This window comes from Epinephelus fuscoguttatus, linkage group LG2 (genome assembly GCF_011397635.1).
Source record: "Epinephelus fuscoguttatus linkage group LG2, E.fuscoguttatus.final_Chr_v1".
Classification (NCBI taxonomy): domain Eukaryota; kingdom Metazoa; phylum Chordata; class Actinopteri; order Perciformes; family Serranidae; genus Epinephelus; species Epinephelus fuscoguttatus.
The window spans coordinates 18,387,563-18,401,400 of NC_064753.1; the positions used below are offsets into that span (position 1 = coordinate 18,387,563).

Consider the following 13,838-nt stretch of genomic DNA (forward strand, 5'->3'; position numbering starts at 1 on the left):
GTAAAGCACTTATCTAAACAAGGTTACAAAGTGCTTCACAAAGTGCATGAAAATAAGATAATAGCAACACAATGTTAAGAGCTGAGAAAAATAGTGTGTACAGAGGCAAAAATAGAACAAAAGGAAATAAACACACAAAACACAAACACAAAAGTACAAGTTAGGCATTAAAATAGAAAGCCTTCTCACAAATTTATGTTTTAAGCAATGATTTAAAAAATGTTTTTGTGCTAGCCAGCCATATCATCTCAGGCAGTGAGTTCAGGCTTTTCTTAGCTGACATCTTGTTGAGTGTATCCTGGGCTTAGATGTTCCGAAGTAATCTGATTGGATTTTGGTTATTAGGTTGGATCCAATTTTTTAAAATTTAGCGTTTTTCAAAAAAGAAAGGATTCTGAAATGGAGTTAAATCACATAATCCAGTCTTGGTTTTGATCTGGATCATAGCAAGTGTATTGTTCCAAACTTTTTACTATGATAGGGATACCTTTGATCCAGAAAAAATAAGGATTATCCTGATCCCAGCAGAAGGGTGGATTTCAGGAGCAGAGTGTAGTAAAACTTTTAAATTGGTCAAATGTATATATATATATACACATTTACATTCTACATTTATATTGTTCACTTGATTTGTTTTACCAGTATGATAATCTAGATAAAGTAGACAGTAGCTACCAAATAAGCCTTTCAGTTCAGTGAAGCAAAAGAAATTTAAAAAAGCTGTCAATATCAAACAAAAATGATGTAATTTGAACTTTAATTTATCACAGTACATTCTGGTAGTTGTGGGTTTTGTACCTCTTAAGCAAAAGCAAATGCCACCATCCTTTTCCTTTATTTTCTCTGGTCATGAAGCACCAATTTCAGAAGTATTTGCATCTTTTTACAGCATAGATAGCAAAGTTTTATCAAGAAAAAACATCTTTCTAGCAGTGAAATACTTCTTTAATTACAATGACACAGCTAAAAGTAGTTTCTACTAATTAGATTCCCATGCTATTTTCTGTCTCTTCAAAAAAAAACAAAAAAAAACACTTTAATACTGGATGTTCCACCTGTTCTTCACATAGCTAATAGCCTACATTTTGATATGTAGTCCCATTAAGAGCACTGGTCATTCAGATTTTGTATTCTTGAAAAGTCTGTATTATTCTGTTTTTGAACACCTGGACCCTAGTGATGATTTACTCTCTACTCTTTCCCTGTAGCCCAACAATCGCCACCTAACAGCATTCTGCGAGTTGGTAGGCGTGACCTACCAGGACATGGCTCAGTGGCTGTGCCACAGGAAGCTGAAGACGGCCACAGAGACGTACATCAAGACCCTCCCCCGCCTGCAGGCCACCAATGCCCGTGACGCTCTGTCCAAACATATCTACGCTAAGCTCTTCAACTGGATTGTGGAGCACGTTAACAAAGCACTAATCACCAATATCAAACAGCACTCCTTCATTGGGGTCCTCGACATATATGGGTACGTGTGTGCGGTAACTAGCCAATCTAACCTATTGTAACAGTTATCATGTACACCATGGCTCAACACAGTAGTGACGCAATTTGCACTGGCTTTCTTAACAATGGAAAATATGTTAAACAAGGGCAACAGATATTGTTTGCTTAAATTTTTATTTGATAATTTGACTTAAGTAGTTTGTCTTGTAATTGATGTTATCCAGCTGCTTGACTTGTCTGTTCTTCCTCTTCAGGTTTGAGACATTTGAGATCAACAGCTTTGAGCAGTTCTGTATCAACTACGCTAATGAGAAACTCCAGCAACAGTTCAACATGGTGGGCAGCATGATTTTTTTTTTTATTGAAAATCAAATTTACAGATACAAAATAGTGTTTTTTTAATTGGTTTTATGCAAGTATGCAGCTTAATCCCTGTGTTTGTGTTTGTGTGTGTGCAGCATGTGTTCAAGCTGGAACAGGAGGAGTACATGAGGGAGCAGATCCCCTGGACTCTGATTGACTTCTACGACAATCAGCCGTGCATCAACCTCATAGAAGCCAAGATGGGCATCCTGGACCTGCTGGATGAGGAGTGCAAGGTACTTTTTAACTAGTCCACGAAAACAAAAAAAATAGTTTGTTACATTTAGTTATTCCAGTAATTCACCATTATTTAAAGGCACCTCAGATGCAGAGAGAATTGTTTTCAACACATGACAAATTGAATGAGATTTTTCTCCTTTGTCACAGTTTTGTTTTATTTGATGCAGCTGAACATTGATGCTGATCTTTTCAAGCGCTCTTCCTAAAAGTGCATTTGTTTGCGAGACAGAAATCAATGGACTTCATCATAAGTCCTCTAATCTTTCATCTGTCTTTTAACGAGAGTCTGCAGCAGCACACGAGCTAGGAATAGAAATTACATAAGACTTGATGACTTATGAACACTGTTGGTGGAATAAAAACTTTCTCATGAATGTAAACAAGCAGCAGAAGTAAAGTCAGTCCGTGCTGCACACTGAGCAGAGACCTGTGGGTTGTGGTTGAACCTCTCAGTGAGAACCATCCATCCATTCACACCCACGTTCTGCTTTACATTTTTTGACAGTGGACCTGTCAGAGCCTCCCACCACACACTAGACCCAAGTCTCCAACACCTACACTCACAGTTCACATCAGAGTTCACCCACAGGAACTCTCAAACCCTGTTTGAAACTATGACCACTTTCTACCATGCACAATAGGAAACAAGGCTTTTTTCAATTGTATTCACAGTTGGATCGCATGTTTTATTATGTTCTTGATGCTTCACACAGCTCATAGTCATGTTGGGCTGATCTTTGGTTGAATGTATATAAAATATCAGAATCATCTGAAGTAAAGGCAAGGCTCATATTTGTACAATCTACACACTTCCACAGCTCAGCCAGTCACTAACAATGCTGACTAATTTCTCTGAGGCTCTGCTGTAACGTCATTTTTACAAGCTATTGACATTTGAGGTGGTCCTCACTGCAAACAATTGCAGAGTAATGCAAACACAAAATGGGCATTTGGTTTGACGTCTTGTCAAAGAAATATCAGAAAAATTTTGTCCTCGTGCACTCGGGTGCTGGAAAAAATCAGTTCGTAGATGCATTGTGATTCTCTCTTTAAACATTATGTCTTGATGCAGAAAGGTCAATAATGGGAAATTCAAAGTTAATTCTTGACATTATGATCACCCTTAATGATTTTGTAAGACCGGGCTGTACGTTCCTTGCAGCTGAACTAAATGGATGGCGAAGCGTTACAGACTTGAACATGCATCGTGTTTATGTTCTGAGCTAAGGAGAAGGTTTAGCACACTTTGACCGCCTTACAAGGAATGGCAGGCCTGTCCAGTGCTCTCAGAGTCAATCTCATACCAGAAAAGACGTCAGAGATTAGGTCCAAAATATATTCGAGCACACAGAGTAGAGGCAACGAACTTTTCAATGCCAGAGGCAACTTCATCAGAGTCAGATGAAGACACATCTGACATCAAAACATTTAATAATGTTTGTTGCCTCTACTCTGTGCGCTCCACCCTGATCTCTATAATCTGTCCTTTTTAGATCCTGTGCGGATGGCTGATTGTTTTATGTTATGTACCCTATGTTTAATAAGGAGCACAGTGAGAAAAAAATAACTCTTAAGTAGAAAAATCAAAAATTTTAATGCATTAACATTCATATTATAAACACATCATATCCCTCTGAATCTGAATCAAATCAAAAAGTACCTAGAGATTCCCACCCCGACATGCGCTGTGCAACCAGGAAAAAAATGACTTGAAATGTTCAGTTGCTTGTCTCTCTCAGTGTATTTATAAGCAGATGGTTACATACATGTTTTCTCAGTGATAGTTTACACTGTGTCTTCTCCCTTTCCCCACCAGATGCCAAAAGGTTCGGATGATTCGTGGGCTCAGAAACTCTACAACACCCATCTAAAGACCTGCTCCTTGTTTGAGAAGCCCCGCATGTCCAACCGCGCCTTCATCATCCAACATTTTGCTGACAAGGTGGGCCTGACCGATGTGTTTGCTTCATATGCACACAGTGTTTGTCATCGAATGAGAGTTAAATTCATTACTTTGTAAGTCTGACATCCAACTTTTATTCCTCATTTAGTAGGGCTTGGTGTCATTTAAGAAATTACAATACCAGTACCTTTTAAAGTGATACTGATACCAATAGATTTCTTTATTTGATACATTTTCTTTTGTACATTATTCACTACCTTTAATGTGAGTGGAAGCATTTGGTTGCGTTAAATGCCACCAGACACCACAGGCATTTGGTTTTGGTGGCATCTTGGCACACTAAATCGCCAGCTCAAATTGTTATGCTTTTTAAAAATTTCCTGCTAAAATCCCAGTCATCATTGTGCCATGAGGTGAGTCTGTTGGTGTTGATTTTAAATGAGGCTCTGTGACTGACGCAACCGTGAATGCTGAGAGGAAGATGGCTGCAGTCCCTTCTTCTTCTTGCAGTCGAACACGGAGCAACTTTCTGCTCGTAAATTTATTCAGTGCACGTTCAAGTGTTTCATCAAATTTGTTGTGTTACCGGTGTCAGCAACAATGTCCTTTTTGCATATATCACATTGCCCGCAGACATCAAACCTGAAAAAATGGAGCCACACCTTTGATTAATACACTTGTGCAACACACACTATAGTCAAGCCTCTCAAAATACAACAACACACACACGTGAGCCCCGTCTCTGGGCGTAACGTAGCGTTTATCCTGCATGTCTCTACGATATGCAACATTAGACAGCCAATCACCAGCATTATTAGATCTTGGTACAAGCATGCTGCATGCTTATTGGCTCACTGGTGCTGCTAAGATTTACTCCTCGGGTATCAAAATATGGCACTGAATGACAAGGCATTTCTCAGTAACTCAAAAGTATAAAAACAATTCATTTGGTGCCATGAAAGAATTGAAGTTAAGTAGCCTTAGCAGAAGCCGAGCTCAGCAGACAACAGTTAGGGACAGATTGGCTGCAGTGGCTGCTGCAGTGCTGGAGTTATTTTTAGGATGGCTCAAGGATGGGTGACTTTTTTTCTTATTGTTAACATTGTTTTCAAAGAAAAAAGCAGTCCTGCAATGAAATGTTGAGGGTGAGTGTGTTTCTGAGGTGTGTAATCCACATTAGTGTAATAGTCCTGTAGTGAGGTGCTGAATGACACAGCGTTATTTTTCATGCCTGTTTTTAGATCCTCACTATAAGGTTACAGATAAACATGGCCAAGGACTAATGCGGGCTTTCCCATGCGGTTCACTGATATTAAAATGGGATCCTGGGAGATATTTCTGACCAGACATTTGCAAAGACTGATGATGATGTATTTAAAGAAACTTGTATCAGGAGTTTGTGTCTGCATATGAGCTACTGAGCCACTTTATTTTGACGTAAAAGTGAGAGATAGAAACATTCACTATAAATGTATCTTAAACATGAGGAAAGTGTGACTGAACATGCTTCTTTGGGTCAGATTATTTGCTGACACCTGCAGAAATGTGATCAGGAATAAAAATTGCCAGGGAGAATAGGTAAACCATAGTTTTTATTAGAAATGAAAGACCTAGATAAAGCCCAGCTAAATGTCCTGACAGTGATTCTAACGCAAACTGTGCTCTGCTGCTGTCGAGCAGGTGGAGTACCAGTGTGACGGTTTCCTGGAGAAGAACAAGGACACAGTGAACGAGGAACAGATCCATGTGCTCAAGGCCAGCAAGGTGAGGAGTGTGGACACACATGTACATTACATGTATAATCAAGATGTGATCAGTCAAAAGCAGATCCTGACAAGATTTATGAGACATTTGAACACATCAGTGAAACAACTCAAAACGCTATGATGCTTCTACTGAGATCAAAGCCAAGAAGCCTGCAGCTCATGGGGAGCTGGTGCACCTGGCCTGTGTGGAAAAATAGACTATTGTTTAATGACCAGAAGTCCCACATGAAGGCTCAGGGAAGCAGTGCCCTCCTCTGGCCTTGTGGAGGTAATGTTGGCGCCAGAAGTGATGACAAACGCTCAACATAGGAGATTTATGGTCAGAGAGGTTTAGATTTTATTTACACATAACAGACAAAGCTCAACACACACAGACAGTGAGGTCATTGGCTAAACATGACCCACAAAGGATGAATATGATTGTAGCTCAGTGTATGCAGCAGCACACTGCGCACACAAATAGAATTTTACAGAAATATTTACAAGTTCTGTCAAACAGGGATGAAACAACTATCCTGTTTTTCTATCACTAACTAGTCAAGGCTTGATTTCACAGTTTTTGAAATGCTCATTTCATTTTGGAAAAAACAGGAAAACCATCCTCTACATAGACAAACATACACGCACACGCACACGTTCTATGACACCTAAATTGTCCAGATCATGTCTGAACTGATCACGTGGTGTGTGTGTGTGTGTGTGTGTGTGTGTGTGTGTGTGTTTTAGTCCTAGTTCAGGGGCCTAAGCCTTTAAATCCTCATGGCTGGTTTGGCTCGCGCACACAACAAACACACACAAACACACACACACACACACACACACACACAGGCTACGATATAGTGTGTTTGTCCAAAATGCTCAAAGTGACCATCGGCTGTTTTCTTATAGACTTCAACCAGAGCAGAATTGGGTAAGGGTTGAAATGCTGTCTGCGCTAACCTCTAACACAATCACTAAACATACACAGGCACACACACTCAGACACACTCATGGATGTATAGTCTGAATGTTGCCATGGAAGTCTGAGATTTAAACAATTGGGATTAAATGGTAATACGGTCTTAATGAGATTTAGTCTAATTAACTTTAGTTTTACGTCTATGCCAAGCTTATCCCATCATTTGTGTGTGTGAGAGTGTGTGTGTGTGTGTGTGTGTGTGTGTGTGTGTGTGTGTGTGTGTGTGTAGTTGATTGTCTGATCATACCATGAGAAGCACATTTCTAATATGTCACCTAAACCACTAGGATACATATTATTAACCTGTAATTTACTCATCTGGTACTCAACCTTCACAACCACACCACGCTGGCTACATTCAAAGTTTCGCACTAACATGTCATGTAGTAAGCTTAAACAGTATGGCAGACATCCAATACCTTAGTATGAGAGCAATAGTATGCAAAATGCTCACTGTTTCTGGTGAAATAATACAGTATGCAAACACTGGACCCTGTGCCTGTAAAAATATCCCACAATGCAATGTGGTAATGACAGCGTTCATAGCACACAGCGGTGTACAGCCACCAAGACAGCTCTGTGATGTCAGTACGCTTCAGCATTAGTGTAAGTATAAGATGTCACTTTGCTAGGTGCAAATATATATTTTTAATTATTTTTAAATTGCTGTTTGAGCTGACTTTAGCCCAGGTTACCATGGTTCCACGTCTCCAACCGGCAAGGAGGCTCTCAGGAAATGACATGGTAATTACAGCTCAGTGCATACACAAACATACATACTACTGTTAATTCAAACAATAGTGTGTCGAACTTTAGCACACATAATGAGTATGTAGTGTATACGTAGTGAGCTATTTTGGACACAGTCTTAAACGCTCCCTCAACAATCAGAGAATGATGGGGAAACCATTTTGTATACATCTAGCAGCTAACAGTTGTCATTGCATCACCATGTAACACATTAACATGCCAAATACAAAACGAGAGGTAGAACATTCACGCAAGAAGGCATGGAGGCAGTTCTGATTGCCCATTGATAAACAGAGAAAGATTTTAAAGTGAAGTGCCCCTCCTCAGAAAGGCACACTAGATACCATCTCAGTGAATGAAATGCAGACCAAGATAGAGATGATGTAGTTTTCTGAAGCCAGGGTCTTGATAGCCTTTCAGCTGTGGAAACAGTTAGAGGAAAATTCTGGTTTATTACAACTTGGGTTTTGTTTTTGTAGCCTTGCTCAAATCTGGAAACAGGGCAACATCATTGCAACGAACTGGGGCAAGAAACATGCAGAGAGACAGTCATACAGAGTGTACACAAGCAGTTATGCCAAATTAGAGTTTCTAAACAGCTTCAACTAAACCCAAAGTGAGCACACCTGAAAATGTTGATAACAGTCTTTCATTGCACAGGAAAACTTACAGTACAGTGAGACAAAGTTGAAACAGGAAGTCAGTAAACTGTGATGAATTTTTACATTTTACCTACCGCCTTATTTTTTCACCCGAATAAGTCACCACTCATGTATCTTGCCACATATTTTTAGCAGTGTGACTTAAATCCCAGATCTTAGCAACTGGCCAAAAACTATAAAAATTGAACCCAGGTTGAATAAAACAGGAACTGCAGGTAAATGTTCCAGCGCTGTGATGCATCCACAGTACCTGCATTGCTCAAAACTGCACTGGGACCTGCCAGACCCAGAGGAGTCTTGCATTCATGCCGACGTCTGCTTTCAAGTCAAATCAATACAGTGCATTCGAGAAATGCCTGATGCTGAGGTTTCCAATGATGCATTACAACCCAGGTTACAGCAGACTTCCATTGTGTGGCCGTCCTCTTACTACAGACATATTCTATACTTCATGCAGACTCAGAGCACAGTGGAAATGCATTCCAAAGTGTTCATCATCATCCCATCTGTTTCAGCCTCAACGTCAGTCTGCCTGTTTTGTTTTGGGTTTTTTTTTTGTTTGTTTGTTTTTTTTTTTCAGCTTTTCAGTTTGAATCATAGATGTGTTTTACAGTGTTTGATGGGGTTGATGATGATTTTGAACTTGAGCTGTGGGTTTTTTTTTCCTTTTAATGTCATTGTGTTTCTTTTGTCACTGTGTCTCCATATGTTGTCCATGTATGTTTGGTTCTGTCCTCATCATGACAACCCTTCCCTGCCAGCAGAAGGTAAACAGAGGCGTTCTCACAACGCTGGTCTGCCTGTAGCTCTTCCTTCAGCTCCTTTTTCTTTCTCTTTCCTCCTTCCCTGTTTCCCTCTGGCAGTCTGGAGTTATTATCACTCTAATGCACTGAGGAGATTGAAGTTGTGTGTGTGTGTGTGTGTGTGTGTGTGTGTGTGTGTGTGTGTGTGTGTGTGTGTGCCTTTGTTTGCTGCATGGGGAGCACTGAAGGCACTCTGGGAAGAGAAAAGGGGATTGGACAGACAAACAAGGGACAAAGGAAGGAGGATTTTTTTTATGTTTCCAGAGTGATGCAGAGAGCAAGCAGCACGTAAAGCCTTTGTGGCCGTGGCTGTCCAGATTATCCTGCTTAATGACGCTGGCGAGAGAAGCAGCATGGCAACGCTGTGAGCACAGCAGGAGGACCTGAAACTGCACATAACACAGCATCCTCCTCATATAACCTCAGTGTTATATGGAACATGACTGATGAGTGTGTGCATCATTTATGCTACTATTTTATGTCATATCACCATGGCAGAATAATGCCATGCAGTCATATATGGCCACTGCATAAAGCCATATATGAAAACATAACCCTTCATTATTCTTATTGGCTTTTTAAAACATTTTAACAGCTCTCCGACTGTGTATGAGTTTAACAGACGCTAATCAACAAATCAAGCGACATCTACTCACTCATCTAAACTATCCAGCAGCTTGTCAGCTGTCTTTGTGTGAAAATATTGAGATGAATTGTTATGTCAAACTCTCTCTACACTTGATAACTAGATTAGATTACTTGTTTACTATATACATTTAAAAATGAAGTCATCAACATTGTGGTTTTCAACACTAAAGTCAGTCTATAAAGGCTTGTGGCAAATGCTCAAATGAAAGTTGCCATGCTTCGTGAGGCTGTGTGCACTAGGTAAGAGAAATCTATATGCATGCCATGTACTGTAAGAAGAGACTGTTAGATCCCATAAATATGCATTGGAGTTGCACTGAAGCTTAATTTAGCAGCACACACAGAGCAAAATGCTTTGTGGTTAGTGTATTACTCAGTAAATCAATATTACCTGCAGTGTCTAATGCTGCCATTAGCTGCTCTGTTGGTGACTGTAAATGGGCTGCTGTTCCCAGTTTGACCTGCTGGTGGAGCTGTTCCAGGATGAGGAGAAAGCCACCAGCCCCACTGGTCAGGTCCCCGGCACTGGAGGCCGGACCCGCCTCAGCATTAAACCTGACAAGGGTCGAGATAAGAGCAGCAAGGAGCACAAGAAGACTGTCGGCTGCCAGGTTGGTTTCTCTCTCTCCATCGTCTTGTTCTGTGGATTGATGCAGTTACATGCCTGCATGATCAGTGTGGGTGTTTACACGGGCTCAGTCCAATCTAGTGATCCGGTGTATTTTGGTAGATATCAGATCACATTCAACATGTATTGTTTATTTTATGTTCAAGTGGCTAATGGGCGAGCAATTTTTGAAATTGTGTATTGAACGAAGGCTGCAATGTAACCTCCAGGGCCGATAGCGAGCCGTCACTGTACGTCCACTAAAAGCGCTTGTTTTTGACACTGATTGGCTTAGATTATTGTTATAAATAAAATATTTCGTGTTTACATTTTGCTTGATTCGGTCTGTTTGTTATTGTGTCTAACAGAGTCACTACTGCTGCCACCTGCAGCATCAATTTAAAAAAAAAAAAAAAAAAAAATTGTTGTTCCCACAGTGTTTTTTGTTGGTTTGTTTTTTGCATTTTACACTACAAAAGAAATGATGATGATGATGATGATGATTGTGCTCCCGTATAGTTTCGTAACTCTCTGCAAATGCTGATGGAGACTTTGAACGCAACCACTCCACACTATGTTCGCTGCATCAAACCTAATGACTTCAAGTTGGCCTTCTCGTGAGTCTTCCTCTTCTCTGTTTATGAAAAACTCTTCAGCACATTTCAACTATATTGTTATTCTGGGGGAGTATTGTACAATTGCTTTTATGTTTTTATGCACTCTAAAGGTATTTATATTCTCTAGACCACCATCTTAGCTCTGGTGTACTTTATGGCAGCCATATTGACTATGGCTCTTTTTTGTTGGCAGATTTGATCCTAAACGTGCAGTGCAGCAGCTCAGAGCCTGCGGTGTCCTGGAAACCATCCGCATCTCTGCTGCTGGATTCCCATCCAGGTACTGATGCATCCCTGCAACACTGCTACTGCTCTCTTGTTGTGTCCTTGAAGTTTTTTTTTTAAGTTTCTAGGCAGAAGGCAAATGAAATTTGACCCTGCAGTTAAGAATCTGCTGTGCATACATTATGTGTGAAAACATCCTTACAACAATGCAGCCAGCTCAGTGCAGAATCGATTTGATCTGTGTCTTTATTATCTATCATTACCCAATTTGCTCAGCTGATTAGTTTTATCCCTGTAGAGGATATTGTTTTGTCTGGTCTCCTCCTCGCATTGGAGACGCATATAACATTGTTTATACAAGATTTTTTGGAGCATCATGTAAAGAAAGGAATAGAAAAAGTGTTAATTTAGGATTTTAGTCAAGATGAGTCACCTCACAGGAGCATATCAGAATGATTTTTACAACCTGACACTACAATCATGCATTGCATTATGTGGTGATGAGTATTTTTTTTTAACAGAAAGCCAAACAGCAAAGCAAACCTGTTTCCCTCTTTGCACTTTTTTTTTTTTTTTTTTGTAAAAATTAGCTTAATTGGAAAAAAGTAAAGTATCTGATGTTTAGGTCATGGCCGTCCTCTAACTGTTTTTCTGTGTGTGTCTCAGATGGACGTACCAGGAGTTCTTCAGCCGTTACAGAGTGCTGATGAAGCAGAAAGACGTGTTACCTGACAAGAAGCTGACTTGCAGAAATGTTCTGGAGATGCTGGTGCAGGTCGGACTACCTGAGCTTTTACCTCTCCTTTTTTTTTTTTGATAAATCAGGGCTTTCCACTGCCTGGTGCATACAGATATTGAATGGACTTAAGTTTTGCATTTTCCGGTCCGTTGTTTTGCCCCTTTCCCCCTCTGTGAAAACCCACTAGTGAAGGTTCCACACAGTGTATCTGTCCCTTTTTGTCCATCTAATCACTGTCTTACTCCTGATCTCTGCTCCTGTCTCCCTTCAGGACCACGATAAATACCAGTTTGGTAAGACCAAGATCTTCTTCAGGGCTGGCCAGGTCGCCTACCTGGAGAAGTTGAGAGCGGAGAAGTTGCGAGCTGCCTGCATTCGCATCCAGAAAACCATCCGCTGCTGGCTAGCACGCAAGAAGTATCTGCGCAAGCGCAGCGCTGCCATCACCATCCAGAGGTTCACCAGAGGATACCAGGCTCGCTGGTGAGTGAGCTCAACCTGATATTCACCACCCTTTGGCCATTCAACCAGAACAATCAGATGCAAAGACATTTGACTCCCTTTGATAAACTGTGTTTGTTCTGTAAGACAGTGTTGGTTAAAACAATTTAGTTTGAGTATTACTGCTGTTAAAAAGTCAAAGGCTGATATACCCAAGGTCAAAAGTTATATTAGAATGTTAAATACATGTAAGTTGAGACATGTGTATCTTGGGTCTCCTCAGCTTGGCCAAGTTCATGCGTCGCACGCAGGCGGCCACCATCATCCAGAAGTACCAGAGGATGTGCGTGGAGAGGAAACGCTACAGGCAGAAGCAGGCTGCTGCCCTGGTCATGCAGACGATCCTCAGAGCTTACATGGCCCGGCAGAAGTACCAGGCGGTAAGACACACATCACAAAATGCTTCAAATATATAATTCATCCTAACCTTTCCCTCTGTTATTAAGTCCTGAGATCCAGCTTAAGATCTAGCAATAAAAAATACTGATGTCTGTTACTTATGGGGAAGAAACACACTGAATGAAAATATTGCAGAAAGAAATTTTCAGCTTGTAGTAAAATCTGAAGATATTTATATCCACATGCTCTCATCTCTGTCTTCCTCTACTTTATTGTGTGTGTTTGTGTGTGTGTGTGTGTGTGTGTGTGTGTGTGTGTCTGTAGTTACTGCGGGAGCACAAGGTGGTGATCATTCAGAAGCGTGTTCGTGGCTGGTTGGCTCGGTGCTGGTACAAGCGCTGCCTCGTCTCCATCGTCTACCTGCAGTGCTGCATTCGCAGGATGAGGGCCAGACGCGAGCTGAAGAAGCTGAAGATCGAGGCTCGCTCAGTGGAGCATTTCAAGAAGCTCAACAAAGGCATGGAGAACAAGATCATGCAGCTGCAGAGGAAAATCGACGAGCAGGTGAGTTGCCCTGTTTTCTCCATATTTGTTTTCAGTCCTCTTGTATTGATTCTTACTTGTAATTTGTGTGTTTGACTTTTCTTGTCTTGTTCCTCCAGACCAAGGACAACAGGTCAATGCACGAGAAGCTAAACGGTCTGGAGACTTCATACACAGCAGAGAGCGAGCGGATGCGTGGCGAGCTGAACCGGCTGCGTGGGGTGGAGGAGGATGCCAAGAACAAAGGCAGCCAGGTGACGTCGCTGCTGGAGGAGCTGGAGAAGCTGAGGAAGGAGCTGAGCTCCACACAGAAGGAGAAGAAGACCATCGAAGACTGGGCGCAAACCTACAGGGACGAAATGGAGAAAGTAAGATGTCCACTTAACCTGCAGTTGTCCTGATCCTCCATCTCCCTCTGCATGGTGCACATATAGTAGTGTTGTCTTCTTTACTACAGTAGATGTTTTTGTCTTCGTCCTTGTTTTTGTTGTGGATTGGAGATGTCTCCTTAGATGTTGGTTCTATATTTGAACAATTTTAGTAAATAATTTGGAGGTTTTGAATTTCAAGGAACGTTTTTGCAGAAGCTGAATTAAAAAAACAAGTGGATATTTTACTCTCTTTACAGGGACAGTTCACCCCAAAATCAAAAATACATACTTTTTATCGTACCTGTAGTGCTGTCTATTAGTCTAGATTGTTCTGGTGTGAGTTGCCGAGTG

The 13,838-nt window shown here is 41.0% G+C and overlaps 1 protein-coding gene across 7 annotated transcripts in view; it reads left to right on the plus strand.

The window, feature by feature from the left end:
* myo5aa (myosin VAa) overlaps window positions 1–13,838 on the plus strand; it is a 79,484-nt gene that overhangs the window by 41,644 nt on the left and 24,002 nt on the right. For all 7 annotated transcript variants that reach the window (XM_049593716.1, XM_049593698.1, XM_049593707.1 and 4 more), the window contains exons 10-22: window positions 1,209–1,474; window positions 1,707–1,788; window positions 1,911–2,051; window positions 3,872–3,997; window positions 5,639–5,722; window positions 10,001–10,156; window positions 10,672–10,769; window positions 10,963–11,049; window positions 11,661–11,769; window positions 12,005–12,216; window positions 12,458–12,614; window positions 12,898–13,137; window positions 13,236–13,484. In XM_049593716.1, the coding sequence (XP_049449673.1) occupies window positions 1,209–1,474; window positions 1,707–1,788; window positions 1,911–2,051; window positions 3,872–3,997; window positions 5,639–5,722; window positions 10,001–10,156; window positions 10,672–10,769; window positions 10,963–11,049; window positions 11,661–11,769; window positions 12,005–12,216; window positions 12,458–12,614; window positions 12,898–13,137; window positions 13,236–13,484 (2,007 nt within the window). The remainder of the gene's footprint in view (window positions 1–1,208; window positions 1,475–1,706; window positions 1,789–1,910; window positions 2,052–3,871; window positions 3,998–5,638; window positions 5,723–10,000; window positions 10,157–10,671; window positions 10,770–10,962; window positions 11,050–11,660; window positions 11,770–12,004; window positions 12,217–12,457; window positions 12,615–12,897; window positions 13,138–13,235; window positions 13,485–13,838) is intronic.